Below are 23,991 nucleotides of genomic sequence, written 5' to 3' on the forward strand. Positions count from 1 at the left end.
AAAACTTTGGAAGTGGGGAAGAAGTGTCTCGTCTCATGCAGAAGCAGATGACAATGAACCCTAGGAGCAAGGGAATGAGGCGGAGATTGAGACTCAGAGGGGACTATAGGAACTGTGGCAACATACTGTCCCTTCAGTCGTTATATTTAGCACTTTAGAAATACTTGAAACCATGACCCATCCATAATTTTCCTTCAGTGGAGGAAAGAAAAACTTAAGTTTTAATATTCTGATTTTTAATCATATGCTGGAAACTCTGTGAAACGCCGCTTCTTCTAGATCTCAGGAACCTTTGAACTGAGATGACCTGGTATTACCTGTTTGCATTACCAACAGATTGATAAAGAAATATTTTATGTTGTGAAAGTACATTGTCTGTATTTAGTAGGGTGCTCCTCTCCTTTCCTTCAATGCTTCCAACATTTAAATTCTATTTTTATTTTACTTTTTTATTTTAAAGATATGGGGTACAATTCAGAGTTAAGTATACAAATGTTCATTATGCAGGTACCCTTGTTGATGAGGTGTGCCCCCCTTCTCCCCCGACAGAATCCCACTACTGCCAATCCCTCCCTTCCACCCCCGGCAATTTCCCACTACTGACAATCCTTTTCTTATACTATTACGCTAATTATCCAAGGTCCACTTATGAGTGAGAACATATGATACTCAATTCTTTGTTTCTGTGATAGATCATTCAGTATTATAGACTCTAAGTCCATCTGAGTTACTCCAACATTTAAATTCTAAAAGGCAGAGCAACCCAACTGAGCTTTTCCGCAGTCTTTCTAATTGGCTGTCACTGCTGAGCCTTGTAGTAAAAGACATGTGCAGAAGAACGCATCCATAGATTTGTTTTCCTGCAGACTAGCAAGCCTCACCTTGGAGGAGGAGTTCCTTGGAAGAGGAACTGGGTAAATGCTTGCATAAACACTTTCCACCTGTGTTTTACCCCTTTCTATCCATGTGAAGTGAACCTTTTTCCTACTTAACCAGCAAATGTTTTTTCTCCTTCCACTATATAGGAGACTGGCTAATTTTCAGGATAAAATAATGCAACCAATTAGGAATTAAATTACCCAACCTGAGGCAAAAATAATGTTGACTTTTTATGATACAGTACATACACACACCTTGAAATTTAGAACATGTCAGTTTAGTGGTTAATGATAACTGAATAAAGGATAGAAAACCAACGATGTGGATGCCATTTCTTCAGGCTGGCACTCTTTTGTACTAAATCCTCCCAAATGTTTATAATATCATCTGAGTATTTTAAGGTTTTCTTACAGGTTTAGAAAGCATTCACATTCACTTTGTTTTCTAAATAATTTTTGTGATAATAAATGTAATATATGTTCACTGTAGAAATTTTAATAAGTTTATAAAAGTAAAAAGGCAAAGAAAAATCTTCATTCCTCTCCCTGGAGATAACCCCTTTTAATATTTTTGGTATATTTTTTTCTAGACCTTGTCTATGAATTAAAATTAGCATTATATTTTTCATAACATTTATATCAGTTTCCTCATATGATATAATAAACATCTCTTGTTATTATTAGTCTTTAACAATATTAACAGTGCATAATATTTCATAGCTTCTTTATTTCATAATTGTTATACATTTATGTCATTTCCAAGTCTTCACTGTTTTAAGCATTCTTTTATATTAATTCTTTGACACTATCTATAAAATCATTCTTTAGAATAGATTCCTGAAAGTAGAATCACTGGGTCAATAGGTATGAATATTTTTAAGGATCTTTGTAAATTGCTTCCGGAAAAGTTATATGCATTCCTAATTCTCCTTGCTACATAGGAGCATGGCCTTTTATTTCTTTTGACTAATTGATCTTTATGGCTTTAAACTGCTATTAGCTTGTTACTGGGTTGGCAAAATGTATCATTTAGAAAAGCTTCATGTAGTTGAATTGTTAAATGCCACACAAGTGTTGGAATATTTTTTATCCTTCTCTGTATCGGCCACATTGGACTCTTGAAAGGGATGTATTAATAGGCAAACAATATAAGAAAAACAAGGCATAGAAAAGTCATTCTAATAATTAAAAATACAAAGAAAAAATGTATCTAACTTATAAATTAGCATGTGAAATATTCTATATCATATTCATCCTTGTATCTATGGTGCTTAGCAACAGTGCCTGGCATATAGATATTACTATTTATATAATGAGTAAATGAGTGTATAAATGAATGAATGATTAAATGAGTAAATAGCAAATAGGCTAATTTGGCTTGCTAAGTTGTTGACAGCTATTTAGAACATATTAAAGGATGTTACCACTTTGGGTTGTGCTAAATGATTTTCTCATTTAATGCTTGGAATGAGTAGGTGTTAAGTATATTTTATATGCATGTTTATGTGAAGGAAAGCAATAATTTAGAGAAAGAGCAGTGGACTTCTTTCATTTGTCCTTATTTAATGTACTCTGTCAATTTGGTGGAGTTCTTTTAGCAGTAACTATTGGAATTAAAGAATATTGAAATGATCATCAGATCTAACTTGCTATATCCACATTTACAAAGGTCTGAAGACAACTACTATTTTCCGGATTTACATCATATGAAATATGAGATTGAAGATGGCACTACACCTAGTGGAAGAGACCTTCGGTTTGGATTTGATCCACTGGCATTTCCTGAGTTTAGCTGGAGAGGATACGCCCAAATGACTTCATTACAGGTATGCAGCTGGTAGGAAACAGTTTCATGGCAGAGTAACTCGTATACTTACCCATAGCATTCTTGGCCAGCTCCCCAAAGATGACTTGTCCCCCAACCAGGTTCCAGGATACCTTTTCTCCAGAGTCTGGGTTGGGATTGGCATTAAGGTTAAAGTTAGGGCTTAACTGATGAGCACATATGTGGATTTCGTACTTCATTGTTACTTCAATTTGGTCACCAAATCAGAAAATAAAGGGCTAAAAGAAAAATGGTGTTTATCTCTGGAGAATTTTTACAAGAAGAAAGTTTCCTAAATTACATTAGACTATATTACATGAGAGGCATTTTTCTTTAAAGCCATTTGTGGAAAATAAAAATGAGTTGGCTTAAATAATTCCAATACATCTAGTGTTGCTAATTTGGGGCTGATGCTTTTTTTAAACTCCAAATGACTAAGTGAAAGGAAACTAAGATAAATGATGAGTGTTAGTTAATACTATTTAATTTTTCTCCTTTTTAATATTTCTGCTTTCTTTCATTCTTCTCTATTGTATTCATCTATCTTGGCTTTGCATTAGAATGAGTAAGGGAGTGTATGCATTCTTTGTTTACCTTTAGAATTTATACAGTATTTACAAGTAAAAAACCCTGTGTAATCATCGAGTACTTTTGTCCTCAGAATATTTCTCTGAGTTTGATCTCTTCAAACTATTGCTCAGTGGAGAAATTCGGAGTAAGATAGATAGACTGATGACCATAGTAACCCAGTAGTCAGTCTGTAGAGAAACTGGGGCAGGCTTCTATTGATTCTAGCACTGTTTTTTGCAATCCAAAGTCCCCCATCCAAGCTATCTTTCCCAAATAGTACTTACAATCTTAGGACACCTCATTCTTTCCCCCTTCTCCTCAAATATAGCAGTCAGCTTCTTTAGTGCCCTGATCTTACTTTATTATTCAGAAGAAAAAAAAAAGCAGTGGATTCCATTGACAATAGGATGTGGATGAATGTGAACCCATCAAGGTATTCTCACAGGTGTTTACAGTTTGAAAGAATACCCAGTAGATGCAAAGGAGTGAATTTCTAATGATGGATTTTCTGAGGAAGTTATTTTGGTCAGAGTAAGTTCAAGGAAGCAGTGTCCCTGAAATCACCACTTACTTTACGCTGCTCCTAATACATTTTTGCGTATTTACTTTCATCTTGGAACTAATACGTAACAATGAATTGAGGCAAATTACAAGGGTCAGCAGGATTTCTCAGTGTAGGCCACCTGAAGCTCCTGCTTCCAGAGCAAGTGATCCTACTCAAAGTCAGTCTTTATTGTCAACAATATCTCATTCAACACACTTCCCCTTCCTTTTAACCAAAGGAGCTGTGGGAGAGACCCAAAGAACCTCCTACTTGGGAATTTTCAAGCTTCATGAACTTTTCTTGAACAGCCAGATCTAGACGTGTAGTCTGTAGTTGGGAATTAAAATAGTCTACTCTTCCCTTCAAGATCACAAGCTCCACATTGCTTACTGAAGACTGTATGAACTCAAACCCTGGGGACAAACAGACTGGCTCTGTCAGGTTGATAAGCCAACATTGCTTTTGCATAAGATATTGGGCTAAAACATAAGACTTAATAGGCATATTTTAGTTACATCTTTAGTTACTTATCACTCTCTTCAGGGGTGGTGGTGTGAAATAATACACTCTCCTTTCCTTCTCTTTTGCTTTTTATTTTTCCCAGCCAGTGGTGGTTGCCCTGTCATTGTGATTTTCTTAAACTAATCCATCTATTACTCTGCTCTGTCTGCCTGATTATAAAAAGGTCAAAAAAGGATCTCAGTGCTGAGAGAGTACATTTCCACTGTAACCTTAATTGTAAGTGATTTAAATTCATCGTTAGGCTTGTCCGTTTCCATCTTCCACACAGTTATTTCGCACTTGTTGCGTGGGTGTGAATGTGTGTGCATTGGTGTGCATATGTGTATATACAAGTTCAATAGTGAAATTCGAATAGAATGAATTCATTGGCTAGCGTGTCTTTTAACTAGCTGCTTCTTCTATACTTTATGGCTTTCTGGTATTTTTCAGAATGATGTAAGAATAACATTGAATGTGGAGATGTCAAATCGCTCCTTGTTTTGTGTTATTCTGAGATACGTTAACCCTGGAACAGAAGCAGCATCTGGCCATATAAGTATTTATCCTTCCTGGTCTGAGGCAGGTAGGTAAAATTTCAAGCCTCTTTTCAATTAAGAGGTGATTGAGTAGGGAAACATTTTCTCCGACTTTCACAAGGTTGATTATCTTTAAAAATGTGAAGGCTGGTGCACAGTCTGATTGGACACTTCTCTAGGTGCTCTGTCCTCTGTTACCTTCTCATTCTCTAAACAATCTACTTATTTATATTTTGCCATTAAATTATTAACTATCATTTTTAAAAAATTGACATAACCTGTGTACCTTGACATGGGTTATGATGTCTTCACTGAGCAGGGCTAATTTATAACTCATTCATGGTGAAGTAGGTGCCCCCTCTTTGGTGTTATTTGAGAGACTTTGGGCTGCTGCCCTGAATTCTTCCATTGGTTCAAGCAAAGCAAATTGTTCAAAGAGCAATGAGTGAGCATAGGAATTTTTAAGATGAATACCGTAAGGCATGAAGCCCAGCAGAGCTCCAGGAGGGAGCTGCCAACCTCACTCAGGGGTGCGGGAGTCCTGAGGGAAGGAAGACTACAGAACAGGGCACAGCTTCATCAGAGGCAGGGAGAAGACCTGGAAGTCTGTTCTGCAAGGAATTAGGACCTCTGTCCATCCTGGAAACAGATTCCAGGAAGCATTTAGAATCCCACAAGGACACAAAATAGCACCAGTGGAAATCTGATTTAGGATCAAGATGTAAGCATCTTTGTGTACCATCCAAGGCTGATTCGGAATTGGGGGAAGAAATGACATCATTGCCAAGTTGTCAGCCAACCTTGCATGACTGAAGGTTAATTAGCCAATGGGAAGAGTTAGCAGGCTTAACTTTATCATTTACAAAGTACTCTAGCATCCATTTCCTCACGTGATAAGAACGTTGCAAACCAAAAAGGGTTGAGGAGGAAACAGAGCTAAGAGGTTTAGTAAGCTGCCTAAGCACACTGCTGTTCTTTGTAGGCAAAGTCTTCAGATGCCAAACTCTTTCTACTAGGCCCCTCTGCCTCCTGGGTGAAAATAACAACCTGCCGTCTGTTATACAAACAGTTGGAAGACATTTTGGTTTGTTTCCTCATCCCATGGGACACCTGTTTCCCAAGTCTGAACCAGGAGCCCTCCCAGATACCAGTGTCCAGACTGTACCACATTCTCCTGTCTTCTAATCTGTATCTCTTCCCTCCCCTGTCTCCATCATCAGGGAGTAAAGGTCATGCTTGCTGTATTTACTGCCTTGTCTCCAGAACTTAGGTCCAAGTCTGGCACATAGTGGGCCCCAGAGATGTTTGTAGGACAAGAGTGAATGCAGGGATTTAGAGTGAATGTTTCTTCAGAGGAAAAACATCTCAGTTGAACTCAGATGCAATGATTTTGTTTCGTTTCTGAACTTTTTGCAGAGTGTTTTCTTTTTGTTTTATGCAGAGAAAGCAGGTTGTGTCCTAAAACAAACAGGAAACCAAAACTTCTTCTAACTATAAAATGAATGTATGTCCACTAATAGAAATTATAATTCAAAAATCACCTACATATACTGTAGTTCCAGTTATTCAGGAGGCTGAGGCAGAAGGTTCACTTAAACCTGGAGTTTGAGGCTGTAGTACACTGTGATTGTGCTTAGGCAACATAGCAAGACCCCATCTCTTTAAAAATAAATCACATATAAACAAGAAAGGAGAAAATAATTTAATAGCTAATGTAATATATTGAACACTTATTATATACAAATAACTTTTCTATAGTTTTTGTGTATTAATCAACTTATTTAATGAGTTAAATAATTCATATCCCCATGTAGATAACTATTGCTGACATCAATATCTTTCCAGTTTATTTTATACATATGCATAGGTATTTGCATGCATTCAATTAAAAAAATAAGATCAGTAAGTCTGATCAGTGCATATTATCAGTAAACCACCTTAAAACTTCGTGAGATATGAACTGAATGTTCAAACTGAATATCTGAAGTCATAACACTGACTGATAGAAAATGCCCTTAGCAGTTCTTTGTATTTCTGATAGGTGCTGCTCAAAGCAAAAAGATCATCTTCCTGCCAAGTAAGGAGCCAGCCTTTGTCACCGTTCCCGGAAATGGTTTTGCAGACCCATTTTCAATCACACCAGGGACGTGGATTGCTTGTATTAGGGCAGAAGGAGTCCTCCTGGTAAGACTTAGTTCTGAATGGAGAGTGCTATGGGAATCCTTTCCACTGCAGAGATGGTCCTATCCAAGACTATGAGCCACAGTGACCATTGGATCCCAAAGTCATAAGAGGTTTTAGTCACAGGAACCATCAACTTCAACCCGAGGAACCTATGGTGACATTTGTCCTCAAATGACATAGGAACCAATTTAAGGTGTCTTTTATGTTTGTCCAGCTAACTTCTCTTGGAAAAATAAAAAGAGAAACATAAAGACTCAAAGTTATGAGAACAAACGCAAAACCTTCATGAGCAGTGTCCCTGCTCTTCCAAAGCTTGTTTGGGATTTGCCAATGTGAAACAGATGGATATATAAACAAATAAACCTGCACAAGGAAGTCAGAAGCACCTAGAGGATGAGAAGACTTTCATTTCAGTGAAGTTCTCAGAGATAGAAAGAACAGGAAGAGTTTGAAGGAGCCAGTGCTTCTCCGTGACACTCTGTGCTTTCTTCTGCCTTAAACCTAGGCAGAAGTTTCACCAGATTGCCTTCCACAAAGAGCTCTTCATCAAGGGAAAGACTGGGTCCATGAACACTAATAGAATATTCAGAGAAGCCATGGGGAGTTGGAAGGATTAAACCTGTTCTCTGAGATAGCCCTTTTTGCTGTGTGATTTGAGGTCTGCTTTAATTTATAGCACGATGGTGTCACAATAAAGTCTTTGGGTCCATGCACCCAGAGTGGAAAGGAGAAAGCTTTTTCTCATGGCACAACCCCACTGGTTGGCCACATTAGCAAATCTTAGGCAAGTCCCTTAACTCAAATCCTGCCTCAATTGCTTCTTCCACACAGCAGGAGCAGTACTTAGGAAAACGGTCCTTTCCTAATCTGGCAGTTTACAAAGATAACATGAAGGTTACGGTGTCCATTCAAGACAGCATAAGAAGAACAAGAAGTCCCTGTTCTTCTTGCATCTTCCTAGTAGAAAGTTTTATTGCTTTCAAAAGCTTAAGAATGTTTCAAAGATGTTAGAAATGAAAAAGAGGAAAATTCCAATGATATCAATAATAGGTACAGAGTTGGACTAATGGAAAAAAAAAGTTCATTATAAAAGTTACTACCTAGGCACAGAAGAAGCTTAGTGACATTTAATCCATGCGGTTAATTAGTGTATGCTTTCCTATTATGATCTCACTTTCCCTAAAAAATATTTTATTGATCACCTACTATTACCCTTTACTGTTCTAGGATCTAAAGGACCATAAAGTAATGAGGAGATGTGGTCCCAGCCTCAGGAAACTTACTAACAGAACAATAACCATTTAAAAATGTAAGCTCACTTGAGTCCCCTGAGCCACAGTCTCCAACTTCTCCCCTCCCATACATTTCTCTCTGAGATGAGAAGCATTACAGTCCATGTGTGAGTCTCTTCGTGGTTGAGGTAAACATTCCCTCCCCAGTTCCCTCCTCCCATATGCGGTGCTGCCAGGACTGCTGGGAGCTGCTAGTCATCCACATCTCAAAAGCCTGCAGCTCTGCTCTTTCCTGAAGAGCTGCTTAGCTGAATTTACGTTGTGGGCTCTGCTTGGCACATTCAGTGGAACATGTTCTTCCTCTCATTTCTTGGGACAGGCAGCTGGCCAGTTCTAATCTATGAATCACCAGGATCGCAAGGCATCACTTTTCATACTGTGCCAATTGAGCGTGGCTCGGGCATGGGGGTAGACAGCCATCACACATGATCTACAGTCGCTGTTTTGTGCTGATGAAGGCAACCAGCATTTCCACAGAACGTTTTCATCAATCGGCAATTTATTATCTTGGTTAAGTTTTGAATTTATAAACAACACAATTTATAAACAACACAAAAGAGACAGTAAAATTTCTCCTGAGATTTGAAGAAAAACATTCACACTGAGGAACTTCTCTCCATTGTGTACGGAATCTTTGATGAGTTGCTCTGTGTGTTCTGGTGAGTCAGCGAGAAGAACAAACCAAGTTGATATGGAGAGTTTAATTAATGACTTCACCTGGTTATTATTAACTAGTATATTCTATTATTTTATTATGAGAGTAGGGCTACTATCCAAATGACTCTTTTTTTTTTTTTTTTTCCTCTTTATTTACCAGGATTACCTGGTGCTGCTCCCCAGGGACTACTATGAAGCACCCGCCCTGCAGCTGCCGGTCACAGAGCCATGTGCCTATGCTGGATCACCCCAGGAAAAGTTAGTATAGGACAGGAGATGCAGCCACAACATCACTGGGGTCTTTGAACTAGGAACCTTTAATGCAGGGATCCGTGAGAGACCTCAGGATCACAGTTGCAGCATGATGCTCTGGAAAATTATTTGTGAATTTTCCCCTGATCTTACTCGTGTCCTTCAAGTAAGAATCACAAAGCACTTTGCACACTGTAGCTGGCTTAGGAGTGGTTGCCACCCCCAGCATGTGGAAATGTTGGTGCATGCTTAAGTAGTACCCTCGGGTTCATGCATCCGGTGAGAGGAAGAGGTTAAGGTAGGATCCAGGTTTGTGGACCTCTGTCTCTTCCCTTCCTCATTCAGATGAAAATGTATTGCTCAATTCCTGCAGTAGACACTTAGTAAGAGTGTGTTGAAGGATGATGAATGAATGAGCAAGTGAATTGAATGACTAAGGGTCGCGGGGGATGCACTTTGATATGCTGCTTCATGTTTTCAGTTGTAATTATTGATTTTGTTGTTGTTGAAGTTGCTTGCTTTACCAGCATTTGCCAGTGACCAGATTCCCCTGTACCCTGGCTTGTGAGGCCAGACACTTCCTACTTAATGGGGCGCCAAGACCCCTGGCAGTGAGGCAGCCCACACCTACACACCCAGTCATGGTGGACCTCGGCGGGAGAGAGGTGGGCATAAAGTCTTTTGTTGACTGTCAAAGCTTTTACTTCCTCCCCATCTGTGTCTGCAGAAAACGCTTGGCCACAGTTGCTTCTCAAATTCAGGGAAACCTGAAAGAATTTCTCAGAACTGTGATTCAACATTTGCTGAGTTCTCTGATTTGGGTTGGGGCGGGATGGTACACCACATGGAGCCATATTAAGGTTGTTCTTTAAGTGCTTTCTAGACATCGCGTGGGATTTGGGCAACCGCAGAATCTTTACCTCTTGGTTACCTGGACTTACAAGGGCATTCTGTTTGACCTGATTTGGGCAAGATCTCTCTGAAAGGACATAGATGTGGCTCAATCTAAAAGGCCTCCAGAAACTACACAGCTTACCCTAAAAGGATACCACACTCACTAACTCTTCAACCCTTAGGCTAAGCAATTTGTAACAGCTAAATTCCTTAAACTCAGACTCCGGAACTGCTACACCCCAAGGCACCTACCTCATGGCTTGGAGGACAGGTTACTACAGGTCTAGGCATTACTGTTCTTCCAGGAGTTCTTTGAGCCTCATAACCAAATTTATGACTATACTGATTTGAGATTTGAATTAGAAGTACAGTATATCAACAATAACAACAAGAACATACAACATTTCAAAATAAAGACACTGGAAAAACACTTCCTACCCTATATTTTCATTCTTTACTTTCTGTAACATTCTCTGTTTTGTGCCTTTGGGGAAAATGTTCATTTGGTCATTAAATTTGTAAAATGAAGATATACATGAAATTGATTCTAACTAAACATTTAGATGTGTACATTTTTGTTAACTACATTCCTAACACTTTGAAGGTAGCAGCTAAAGGGTTTTAAGTTTATTTTTTGAGGGATTTTTATTCTACAAAATAATATATGCTTGTTGTAACAAGAAAAACGATATCGATATACATAAAGACAAACTAAATGGTCTTCCTTCTACTTCATGATAGCATCAAGTTTGTTGCATTCCTCCCTATGTATGCTGTGCATGTATACATATATGCATGTGTATAGGTGTAGGTTTGTACATACATTCATATATACATGAAAATGCAGACACACACATATGTACAGATAGATGTTATGTCTATGTTTGTGTGTGTATTTGAGTGTGTGCGCTCCCCAGACAACAGGGAGGTACAGTTGAGAAGGACTGACCTCCAGGAAATGATGCTGATGGTCCATCAGGAGATATCCTCATCCCTAATTTAGCCTAGAGTCACAGCACTGAGTTGGGCTTCTTTTGGATGTTGCATAAAATTAAGTTCTGGGCTGTCCAGTTCCATTGGACTGTCCTTTCTGCTGTTTTATCTGAATGCCTACAGACTGGCTCTGTGATAGAGTAGTCACTAGCCATATATGACTATACAGGTTGAGCATCCTAAATCTGAAAAGCCCACATCTTAAATGCTTCAAAACTCAAAACTTTTTGAATGCCAACATGATGCTCAAAGGAAATGCTCTTTGGAACATTTCAGATTTTGGATTTTCAGATTTGTGATGTTCAACCAGTAAGTATAATACAGATATCCCCAAATCTGAAAAACTTCAAAATCCAAAGCACTTCTTGTTCCAAGCATTTTAACCTACATGAACTTAAATGAACTAAACTTAAGTGAGGTTAGTTTAAAATTCAGTTCCTCACTTGTCCTAACCACATTTCAAGTGCTCACTAATCACCTGTGTCTAGTACCACTCTATTGGACAGTGCAGATTATAGAATGTTTTCTTCATCATAGAAAGTTCTGTTGGACATTCTGCTATAGACCATTGTGCTAAAATCACAAGACTTAAGGAACTGAAAGAAGCCTTGAAAATTTGTAGGTTTGTATATACATTCATATATACATAAAAATGCACATACACATTTTGTGAAATAATTCTTTCCCGTGAAATAATTAATTCTATATTATCCTTGTTAGATAGTCACTTACCTTCTGTTGAATACTTGAATTGACAGGGGGTTCACTTCTTTTAGAGGTAGCCTGTTCCATTTTTAAAATAAACCGTAGGCTGAGCACAGTGGCTCATGCCTGTAATCATACCACTTTGGGAGGCTAAGGTGGGAGGATCACTTGAGCCCAGGAGTTTAAGACCAGCCTGGGTAATATAGTGAGACCTCATCTCTACAAAAAAAATACAAAAATTAGCTGGGCGTGGTAGCGCACACCTATAGTCTCAGCTATTTGGAAGACTGAGACAGGAGGAACACTTGAGCCCAGGAGTTTGAGGCTGTGGTAAGCCACGATCGTGCCGTTGCACTCTAACTTGGCAACAGAGTGAGACCTTGACTCAAACAAAACAAAACAAAACAAAACAAAACAAAAAAACCCCCAAAACTGTAATTATTAGAAAATCATTTTTTATATTAAGCCAAAATCCAGATCATTATATATCATCTCTAACTTTTGGTCACTATAAACCAGCTGGAGCAATGAAGAATAATATGAAGATTCATATCTTTCACCCTGAGAAATTCTCAGCTACTGTCTCTTCAGATATTACTTAACTTCCATCCCTTGCATTCTTCTTTTCTAGAAGTCAGACTGGAATAACGTTGGAGCCTCTCAATCTATCACCAAACTGCTCTTTCATATTTTGACATCTCTTTGGCTCTTTGTGCTGCTTTCTGGATGAATTCCTCAAGACCCTGTTACAGTACATAAATGTTTAGTTTCACTATCTCTGGTCTGGAATTAATCCAGACTGTTGATTTGGTTTAATTTATACTTTTAATTTTAAAACTTTCCAATTGGTTCTTTCTCATATTCTTTTTTTTTTTTATTTTTTTGTCTTTCCTGCCAGGTTTTGTTTCAAAACTTCATGTCCTTTTCAAGTGGAAGTCACTCCATCATTTATGTTTTTGAGTATCCTAAAGCACTTGGATTCAAATGTGTTTCAGAATTCAGAAATTTTGAGATTTGAAAAAGATGACATCCCCAGTGAGGTCTGGGATAACACTCTATAATCAGACAGGTTAATGTTTCTCTAGTGAAAAGTGTGAATAGGCACACCAAAGGTGACAAATCAGGACTATATATGTAGACTTTTATCAGACTTGGTCAGCAAATTTTAATTGGTTAGGTTAGGCTTCGTCACCAAAAAGTTTTAAAACAGATTTCCTCAGAATCTGAGGATTTTAGATCATGGACCAGTATACTTAAAGTCTTTGTCAGACTGTTCCACAAAATTCATCTTATCTGAAATGAATTCATCTTCTGAATGATAACTGTGTTACCTGTCTTTCTTAATATTAGATTTTTTTAATGTTTTTAAATTTTGTTTTTGGGATTATTGGCTTATTTTGAATGAAAGCTTTTTGTCCTCTCCCTCTCTCTCTACATTCATCTTAGCCTAATAGTTTTACCATGTCTTACCCAGTCTGCGGACCCCTTAAGCCAGGTATTACAGTATGCTTTCTCTATTGTTGTGACGTCAAGAATACTAGAGTCAGACACTGAGCCAGTGGATGGCTTAACTCAATTCTTGGTTATGAGGCCACATCTTTGATCTTTGGTTCCTAAATTCCACTTCTTATAAACCTATAGCCCAAGAGGCAGATTGGCAGGATTTTTTTTTTTTTTTCTATTTTCATGAAGGAACCCTCTTCCTTGTCTTCAAAAAACGAGCCTGGATCTGGCTACTATCTCCTGTGGAGCATTTTTTTGTTCTCTTTACTCTGTATGAGCTGAACTGCAGACCAAAATATTCTGCTTCCAGAGCTAGAGGACAACAACCTATGTCTTCCACCCCAGGGCCATTTAGAGTTTTTCTTTTACTTTTGTTCTATCACTTATTTACTTTTGATTCCAAATATATCCTTTTTTCTTTTAAAACATTTTATCCGGAGTTGCTGTCTTTTGGAGCAAGAAGAGGGTATAGCAAACACGAATTCTCTGTGCCATCTGAATCAGAAGTCACTCATCTCTTAAAATGCTGAATTCGAACCTATTTTTATCAAGATCCACCCTCTCTCTCCCATAACTCAGCTGCTGCTACATACTCTTATTTTCTTCACAACAAATAACTTCTCCAAAGAATTGTCTACACTCCCTGTTTCTAATTCTTTATACCCCACTCACACCTCACCCACATCAGTCTGGCTTCCACCTCCCACTCCACGAATTTTTTTCCCCAAGGTTTCTAATGATATCTTTGTCACTAAATCCAATGTTTCAGTCCTCATCTGTTTAATTTCTAGCAGCTTTCAATACTTGCTGAATACACCCTACATTCTCAAACACTCTCTTACCTTGTTTTTCATAATTTAAGAGTGCTCTGGTTTTCTTCCTACCTCTCTGGCTTCTTCCTCAAAATATCATTTGCTGGTTCATCTTCCTCTGTTTAGTCATTAACTGTTAGGATTTGTTAAGGGTCAGTCCAGACCTTGCCTTATTGCCCTAGATCTCGCTTTCTGACCAGTCTCGTCCTTGCTAATTGGGTCAGACACCAACTCCACCCAGATAGTTCCCCAGTTGCTATGCCCAGTCATACCCCTCCTTTTATATGCAGAGCAAATCCGCCTTTCTTGAAATTACCTCTTTCATGTCTCAGAGGGATCTCAAATTCCATTTCAGTGTTTCCTGTCTAATGCAACTACCATCCATCTAATTGCATAAACCAGAATTCTCAGGGTCATGAATGCCCTTGTGCATTCTTTCCCCCATCAAAACCAATCTGTCCCCAAATTTATATCCTACACTTTTCTTGACTCTCTCCTTCTATCTCTCTTGTCCAATATGCCATCATCTTTCATAATGATCTCTGCAGAAGTCTCCTAATTATCTCAGCCACATCCACTCTTCCCCACTGTTTGCTTTGTTTCCCAATGTATGCCTATCACTTGGCTGGTGGTCTGGCATGGAGTAGGTGTTCAGTAACATTTGTGGACCAAATCATTTGAATCCTCACTTTGGCACCGGACATGTTAGTTAGTCCTCTTAGTTTTGTGTAAGCAACAGATTGGCCAAGCCCACCTTCTGTGTCTTTAACCTAAAACACAAATGACTAGGAGAGGGCAGTTCTGTGCTACAAAACCAGAAAGATTTCTCCAGTTCGACGCTGATTCCATTAAAGCTCCATCATTTAAAAGACTAGTAATTGAAAGCAACAGCAAACAGTAAAGTTCCTGTCTGTCATCTTTTAGGTTTTGTTTTGTTTTTGTTGAGTTGGGTTCTCACTCTGTTGCCCAGGCTGGAGTGCAGTGGCATGATTACAGTTCACCATAGCCTTGTACTTCTAACTTAGGTAATCCTCCAGCCTCAGCTTCCCAAGTAGCTAGGACTACAGGAATATACCACTAGACCTGGGTTGTTTGTTTGTTTGTTTGTTTTTTGTAGAGTTGAGGTCTCACTATGTCACTCAGACTGGTTTCTAACTCCCAGGCTCAAGCAATCCTCCCGCCTCAGTCTCTCAAAGTGCTAGGATTACAGAAGTGAGCCACCACACCTGACCCCATCTTTTATGTGTTTTATCTGAGTTTCTTGAAACCAGTTTTTGCCATCAAATGTATTTCAAAATATTCCAGCAAGTCTTTAAAAAATTATTCCATAGGACTCAGAGTGGGAAGTGTAGTAGAAATTTATAATAGAGTGCTGGGAGGCTAGAACTTGCAGCCAATAATAACTTCTGGAAGAAAACCTGTTAAATCATTGACCTGTGAGCGTTTTGTGGTGGAATAAAGTCAGACAAGCTCTTTTTTGGCGTTGTCCAGGGTAGAAAGGCTGGTGATAACCTTTCCATGTGGACCGGTGACAGCGCCTTATTTCATGCTATACCACAGAGTCAAAAATTGGTGTGGAGAATCCACATTTTCTTCCCCCTGAGGGAAGTCTTTCTATTATTTAAGTGATAGAGAAAAAAATCACTATAGAAATAGCAGTTAGGTGGTTCAGAGCTCTTCAGGAGGAATAGGGAATGTGAATTTCCTGAAGGCAAGAAAAGAGAGGACCATTTTAATTAAGTGTGAGAAAACTAACCTGGGCCCAAGCTTGTGGGCTGAGGTGGGTTACACTGCTAAGGGGTGAGGTTCTAATAGTGACTTAGGCATTAAGTATGCACGCACTTTGACCCAGCAATTGCAAATCTAGGAATCTTACAAAAATACTAGCATAAAGACACACACACACACACACACACACACACACACACACACACACACACACACTAGGAATCTTACAAAAATACTAGCATAAAGACACACACACACACGCACGCACACACACACACACACACACACGATTGTATAGCATCATATGTTGCAGGGAAAATTAAAGACAATGTAAGTGTCCATCAATAGGGAATTTATTAAATACTCCTGCCGTGGAATGGTAGGCAACCATTAGAAAAATGAAATATATCTGTATGCACTGATAAAGATGAACAAAATACCACTGAGTAAAAATAAGCAAGTCATGGTAAGAGACAATAATCACTATTATAATCATCAGTGTTTATATGGTCCTTATTATGAGTCAAATACAGTTCTAAGAGCTCTATATGTGTTAATTCATTTCATCCTCATAACAATCTTAAGAGGTGGGTGGGCTCCTTTGTAAAATGAGGGTACTGAGGCATACAGATGTGAAGTAACTTGCCCAAGATCACAAGCTGGAGGCAGTCTGATGCCAGACCCCAAACTCCCAGTCAATAGATGGTATTAGGAGAGAGCCCATTTTTTTCTGTAAACGTCCAGATAGTAAACATTTTGGACTCTGCAAGCTATGTAGTCTTTGCCACCGTAGTGCAAAAGACTACCTAATCACATATTATGATCATAGGTTTTCTTTGAAAAAACCCCAAAGCATATGTGTATGCGTATTCAAGCATAGAAAATGGTCTGAACATATGAAAACCAATCTACTAACAATCGTTATCTCAGAAGTGGGACATGTGGGTCACTTTTACATTACTTCCATTCATGTAATTTTGGAATGCCTTTTGCCTTGAGAAGCTGGTGGCTAATACACTCCTGGGTAGAAAGGACAAAAGTCCCTGGAGGTAGGGTTGTCAGATTTAGAAAATCAAAATACAGGATGCCCCACTAAATTGTCCAGATAAACAATGAATAATGATATGTTATTTTCCATTTAAAATTTAACAGGACACAACAAGTATTGTAGCTGGCATCCCTACCTACAGGACAATATTTCTTGCTAGGATGACATATGAAAGTGTTTCCAGGTGTCTTCTCAGCTCTGTGTCTGCATTGAATGTGTAAGTGTAGCCAGTGCGTGTCACGGCTGGATGACCATCTGTCTGCTCGGCCTCTCTCCCAGGTGGAGCTGCATCTGCGGCTGCGTGTCCCACGGGTTGGCCAATACGTGGTTGTGGTTGAGTACTCCATGGAGGTGGCCCAGCTGCTTGTGGTCAATGTGAACGTGAAGAGTCCCGGGTCTCTTCTGGCAGGGCAGGTGAACATCTACCACTGCAAGTACAGGTAATCAGTCCGCCCTGGGAATTCCTCTTAACAGAACAATTAGGATGTCTGCCTTAGGAACTTTGGTTTGTATTTGCACTGGAAAGTTGTTTCTTTTCTTTTTCTTTTCTTTTCTTTTTTTTTTTTTTTTGAGTCGGAGTCTCACTCTGTCACCTAGGCTAGAGTGCAGTGGCATAATAACAGCTCCCCACAGCCTTGATCTCCTGGGCTCAGGTGATCCTCCCACCTCAGTCTCCCGAGTAGCTGGGATTACAGGTGTGCACCACCATGCCTGGTTACTTTTTAAATTTTTTTGTAGAGATGAGGACTTGCTATGTTGCCTAGGCTGGTCTCAAACTCCTGGGTTCAAGCAGTCCTTCTGCCTCAGCTTTCCAAAGGCATGAGCCACTGCGCCCAGCTTGGAAAGTTATTTCCTTTTTGAGGCAGATCTTGGAAACAAGCAGGTAACTAGTTATGTGGTCCAACGTCGCCCCCACTGTGGGTATTGAGGGTCCTCTCTGTGACCAGTGGCTTGAAAATGTTGCATTTTCTTAAAAAGTTGTACCTACTGATTTGGTTCAGATTCACATGAAGCAACACAACCTCTTTAGTCTTTATCACTCCAGTGTGGTACGATGAACTTGGTGCCCACTTCTGAGGCTGTGTCAAATCCGTGGGTGCATGGCATATGGAAAAAGACAGCCTCAGTAACACCAGGAAGTATACACCTGCCTTCACGACATACCTTCAGAACTGGGGATAATTAATGTTTGATGATTGTCAGGTGAAAACCATATATTTTGACAAAGGACTTTAAAATTTGCCCCAATAAAGTTCTTTTCCAAGAGTACTAACTTACAAGGGTTTATTAAAAATGGTTTTCTTTGTAACATGTTTCAAGATATGTGCAAATGTTCAAAGTGAAATTTAATTAAAGAATCAGCCCAGGGGTGTTTCCACATGAAATTAATTGTGTAATAAATGGCGCTGAGTTTTAATTGTGTAATAAACAGAAGTCAGAGTCCCTTGGAACAGCAGGTGGAACACTTGCAGGAAGCCCGCCCAGTCCTTGGCCAAGGCCTTGAACATTTTATTACCTCTACATTTATGTTGCTTTTTTGTCAAACCCAAGATGACTTTTCTGTTGTAAAAATGAAAAAAACTTATGAAAAGAGTTACTTTTAGTAGCTTATAATGGAAACTTTCATAAGACTTGGTGAAATCGTTATTGAATTAATATTATGTCCTCAGCAACCCTAAACAAGCAACTATGAAGGCTTTTTTCTGGACAATAAAACAAAAATAAAGTAACTGTATTTGAATTTTTTTTTTTTTGAGTCAGGGTCTTGCTCTGTCACCCAGGCTGGAGGACAGTGTCATAATCACGACTCACTGAACCTCAACTTCCTGGGTCGAGGCGATCCTTCCACTTCAGCCTCCCAAGTTACTGGGGCTACAGGCGTGCACCATTACACCCAGCTAATTTTAAAACTTTTTTGTAGAGACAAGGTCTTGCTGTGTCACCTCAAGCTACTTTCCTGCCTTAGCCTCCCAAAGCGCTAGTATTACAAGCAGGAGCTACTGCGCCCAGACTGTATTTAAATTTTTAACCGGAGCACAAAATGAGCCTAAAAGAGTTTCCCAGAATGTTCTGTCGTTATCTTAAAATATGAGTTGCCTCTATAGGTGCCATGAGCAATCACTGGAATGTCCACTCCCAGATGGGTGGGTCACCACATCACCTGAGGCCCGGAGACTACTGGCCACAAGGCCTGAGGCAGGGCTTCTCTGTGCCTGTCCATGCAAGCCCATCCATCAGTTCAGCTTTCAGACTTTTCCCATCTCCAGATCCCATCCATGGCTTGACTTCTGGTACACAGGATATAAAGTGGAGATGGCAGAGGAGACAGGAAGAAATATTCATGATGACCTGGTGACTCTCTGAATCATCTCAAAAGAGCTCTGAGGATATGTCTATGCCAAAGGGAGACATGATCCTTAGAATCCTGGACAGGGTTGTATCAGGATGGGGATAATTTTCATTTTATTTTCCCACTCTCAGGAAAGTCTCATGGAACATTTTCACTTGGCTAAAATATTTCCTTTTTCCTACTTTGCTTGTCCTGTGGACAAGTGAAACTGAACAGGCCACAAGTTTGAGAGTCAGAAAAATATGGTACACTTGAAAAATATTTGACCCATAAAAACCTATTTCAAATGACAGGCCCTTTCAACATTGCAGCATTTCCTGCTGAGGTTTGAACTTTTCTCAGCATTTCTCAAGTGAGCTCTAACAATGTTGTTAATATCCCAGGAGAATAGCAGTGGTGCTAACAAGAGCACCATTTTTCAAAGTAGTGCTGTGTTAAATCAAATTTGTTCTCCATAAGACAGGTGATCCTTAATGATTAAGTCAATATGGTTATTATTGTTAGTTTATTTCTTAGTAAGAATTAAATAAGGGAGAAGGATCAGACTAAATCTAAGTGAATCACTTAATGTATTTAACTCCCAAGATTATTCATGACTTCAAAAGGAATGCATTTTAATGGACACACACACACTGTCTCACACAAGGGAAAAGAAAACGACTGCTTATTAAGTTTCTGATATAAGCCACAAGCTATGCTTGGTTCTTTAATATTATCTCGTTTTAATCCTCACCAAAAAACGCCATTGCCTAAATTATTTCAAATATTTATCAGAGATGGTAATTTTGTTTTAATATGACAATAGTTCCAAATTATATTTACAGACAAAAAAATTTGCTACTGAGTCTGAATTTAGAAGCCGCACTCAAACATTGCTTCCTTTATGGGTGTTACCATTAGAATTGTATTTTTTGGTTCAAAACTGTGAGCTCTTAAATGTTTCTGAGCTCTGTATCTCACAGGAGGTGATGGAGGAGAGGAATGCCGCTGGTAGAAATGAAGTAGGAAGATGAGCCGGGCTCGGTGGCTCAGCCTGTAATCCCGCGCCTTTGGGAGGCTGAGGTGAATGGATGGCCTGAGCCCGCGGGTTCGAGACCCGCCTGGGCAGCCAGACCTCATCTCTACAATAAATCAAAAATCAGCCGGGCGTGGTAGCGCAGGCCTGTCATTCCGGCCACTCAGAAGGCTGAGGCGGAAGGATCGCCGGAGCCCAGCAGGTCGAGGCTGCGGTGGCCGGGAGCGGCCACTGCACTCCAGTCTGGGCAACCGACTGAGAGTCCAACTGAAAAAAAAAAAAAAAAAGAAGGAAGACGAAAGAGGAACAGACTGAGCTTCAGTGGCAAACTCTGGATTTTCTATGATGAAGTCAGGACAACTGTGTTTACTGACTTGGTGTGAGATGGTCACCGTGAGCCTCGTTAGTGACTTTCATTGCAAATGATCTCAAGAGAACTGGCTATATCTTAGACGTCTGCTGTTAGTGATCCTAAGGCTCTTTCTCCTGATGACTAAACCAGGATTCCATCAAGCCTGGTGGAAAGACAAGGGGGCCTTTAGCCCTGAAATGTACGACACTGATGACAGTAGGAAAATTCTTTTCCCTGTAGAGACTGTGGGCTGTACTTTCTCAACTCATGGAAAATTCACTGTGATTTGTCCAGTTCTAAAGAGGTGAAACTGAAAAGCATTCAGCCACTCCATAGGGAGGTGCAAAGTGAGGGGAGACTCAGGGAGTCAGGCTGAGCAAACTCTGTTCCCTCTTGCAGTGTTCTGTGTCGAAGCACTGTGGTTGATCATAGGAGCCGCGTGGCTGTGTACGAGCTTCTGGCAGACGCAGACATCCAGCTCAGGGCACACGAGGCCCAGTTTCTTCTGGTATGCTTCTGTTTTACCTGTTGAATTTTAAAAGTAGTTTGTTGATATCTATATATTTTTTAAAAACCTATTAAAATTTTGGCTCGGACTGCAATACATTTATAAAACTAACCTGTGGGCTGGGCACGGTGGCTCAAGCCTGTAATCCCAGCACTTTGGGAGGCTGAGGCAAGAGGATTGCCTGAGCCTGCGGGTACAAGACCAGCCTGGGCAATACGGTGAGACCTCATCTCTACAATAAATAAAAAAATTAGCTGGGCATGGTAGTGCATGCCTGTAGTTCCAGCTACTTGGAAGGCTGAGGCGGAAGAATCTCTGGAGCCCAGCAGGTCAAGGCAGAGGTGACCATGAGTTGTCCCACTGAGCTCCAGCCTGGGCAACAGAGTGAGACTCCAATTCAAAAACAAAAAACAAAAAAACGCTGCCGGTTTAATATTTATTCTTCCCACCTAGAACCTGAATTGCCTCTTCATTTGGTTGGGCCTTTTTTAATTTCACCTAATAAAGCTTAGTTATCAAATTTAAGCACATCTCACAAAATCCCATTTCATTAATTTTTATTCATTCCCTATTATTATGAATGAAATCTCTTTTGTTGTTAGATTTTCCAGTTTATTATTATATTATTATTTCCAGAGTCTAGAAATGCCATTGGTTATTGGTTTCTTTTCCAATTTACTATTTTGTTATCTCTGTTAGCTTCTTCATAAATTTCATCAAAATTTTAAAATTTATAATAACCTACTTTTTAAAAAAAGCTTTATTTCAAAAAGAGTACTCTTCAGTTAAGTAGATATATGCTATTAAGTCTTAAAATACCCAGTGTGGCAAATCTTCCTGCCCATCTTTGTAATGTCATGACTTGAACATTAAGGATTATGATAAATTTGAACATTAAGAATTATGAGAAACAAAGGCAATGGAATTTGGCTAGTAAGAGGTGGATAGATTTATAATTACTATATCAGGAAACTTAAGATTATCTAAGAATGAAACAGCTTCCTGTTACTGTTAATATTAAGCATGCATCATACCCTGGGAAATGCCAGGCCAGCCTGTACTAATGTGTTTCAAATATTTGTACCTAGAGTATTAAAAACTTCAAGCTTGCTTTTAAGAAGTAGCTGGAATTCAGCTTTTAAAATTTATCATTATAAAATGATGGTTCTTTTTAAAAAAATATATAACAATCCAAGTACATCTAACCTCTTCATTTTTGGAAATTATAATAGTGCCGAATCTTCATCACAGGATGAAGGACAGGTTTACCCTTTTGGAAATAGTCAAATGTTATTCAGGGTCAAGGCTGGCTAGAATATAAGCTCCATGAGGGCAGGGGCACTGTCCACCTTGGACTTGTAAGACCCTCTAGTTTCAGTGGTGTTCAATAAAAGTTTTTGTTGCTGTTACTCAGTAGCTTTGCTATCAAGCTGATAATACACTTTTGATTTAAATTAAAATATACGGATAAACTCATGACTGAGTTACTTGTGTGACACAAAACTAGCTGTGGGGCTGGGCGTGGGTTCACACCTGTGATCTCAGTGACTCAGAAGGCTGAGGTTGGAAAGATTACTTGAGGCTGGGAGTTTGAGACCAGCCTGGGCAACATTGTGAAACCCTGTCTCAGATAGATAGATAGATAGATAGATAGATAGATAGATAGATAGATAGATAGATAGATAGATAGATAAACAAACTAGCTAGCTCTGGAGACAGTTCCTTCAACAAAGTCTAGATGTGCCTGAGATTCACATCAACCTTTATTAAGAAGGGTTATTTCACTCAGTGATCTATCACAGAAACAAAGAACTGAGTACCACATGTTCTCCCTGATAAGTGGACCCTGAACATTATCATAATACTATAAGAAAGGGATTGGCAGTACTGGGAAACTGCCAGGGGAGGGAGCGGGGGTGGGTGGGAGGCATACTTCATCAATAAGTGTACCTGGTCTCAAGTCAGGTGTTGTGGGGACCAAAGTGAGGTCCAAACTTACCTGTACAATGACCATTTGTATACCTAACCCTGATTGTACCCCACATCTTTAAAATAAAAATTAGGGAGGAAAAGGGTCATTTCTTGCAGAAGCAGCCCTCTCTTTGAATTGCAGACTCTCTGACCACCCACCACATCCCCCCCCTTCCTGCCAAGGGTTCTGAAGAGCCAGAATTGGCCCAGGGCAGGAGAGAAAAAAACAAGCACCGAACATCACCAAAAAGAGGTTTTTTTTTAAACTTTTGTATAACTTTTTTATCCATTTTGTTTATGTAATTATTCTAACAGCAATTGTCGGTGATCCTGTATAATAATAAAAAGGATTTGTTGCACATAATGATGCCATAAGGCATGCCATCCTGAAATATTTACAACTTTAAAATAACGGTTATAATTTCTCTGGATAAATTCTTTAATAGCTTTAACAAAAAAAGTGTGTTTGACAACATTGTTGGTTTTATTGATGACTGCGATGTGACTTTTTGCATTGTATTTGCTCAACAGCATCAAGTTTGTATCATACCCTTTGAAGAATTCTCAGTTGAATATGTGAGACCTCAAGTCCATTGCATTGCCAGTTATGGACGATTTGTTAATCAGAGGTAATGTGTTTCTTTCTTCTCCCCCGCTTATGCTCTAATACTGTGATGCATGTAAGGCTGACACTTTATTTATTTGTTTAGTTTTTGTTTTGAGTCAGGGTCTTATTCTGTTGCCCAGGCTAGAATGCAGTGATATGATCATAGCTCACTGTAGACTTGACCTCCTGGGCTCAGGAGATTCTTCTGCCTCAGCTCCCAAGTAGCTGGGACTATCGGTGCACCTCTACACCTGGCTAATTTTTTG

The 23,991-nt window shown here is 39.4% G+C and overlaps 1 protein-coding gene across 1 annotated transcript in view; it reads left to right on the top strand.

Moving 5' to 3' along the window:
* The window catches only part of LOC103261307 (laminin subunit alpha-3), a gene marked incomplete at both ends in the record, with an annotated part of 202,142 nt that overhangs the window by 95,803 nt on the left and 82,348 nt on the right, over positions 1-23,991 (top strand). The window contains 8 exons of the mRNA XM_021712821.1: positions 2,548-2,704; positions 4,769-4,901; positions 6,896-7,038; positions 9,148-9,245; positions 9,751-9,904; positions 17,202-17,362; positions 21,039-21,147; positions 23,650-23,747. Coding sequence (XP_021568496.1) covers positions 2,548-2,704; positions 4,769-4,901; positions 6,896-7,038; positions 9,148-9,245; positions 9,751-9,904; positions 17,202-17,362; positions 21,039-21,147; positions 23,650-23,747 — 1,053 coding nt within the window. The remainder of the gene's footprint in view (positions 1-2,547; positions 2,705-4,768; positions 4,902-6,895; positions 7,039-9,147; positions 9,246-9,750; positions 9,905-17,201; positions 17,363-21,038; positions 21,148-23,649; positions 23,748-23,991) is intronic.

Source organism: Carlito syrichta, unplaced genomic scaffold (assembly GCF_000164805.1).
Source record: "Carlito syrichta isolate Samal-C Ts95f unplaced genomic scaffold, Tarsius_syrichta-2.0.1 Scaffold303658, whole genome shotgun sequence".
Taxonomy (NCBI): domain Eukaryota; kingdom Metazoa; phylum Chordata; class Mammalia; order Primates; family Tarsiidae; genus Carlito; species Carlito syrichta.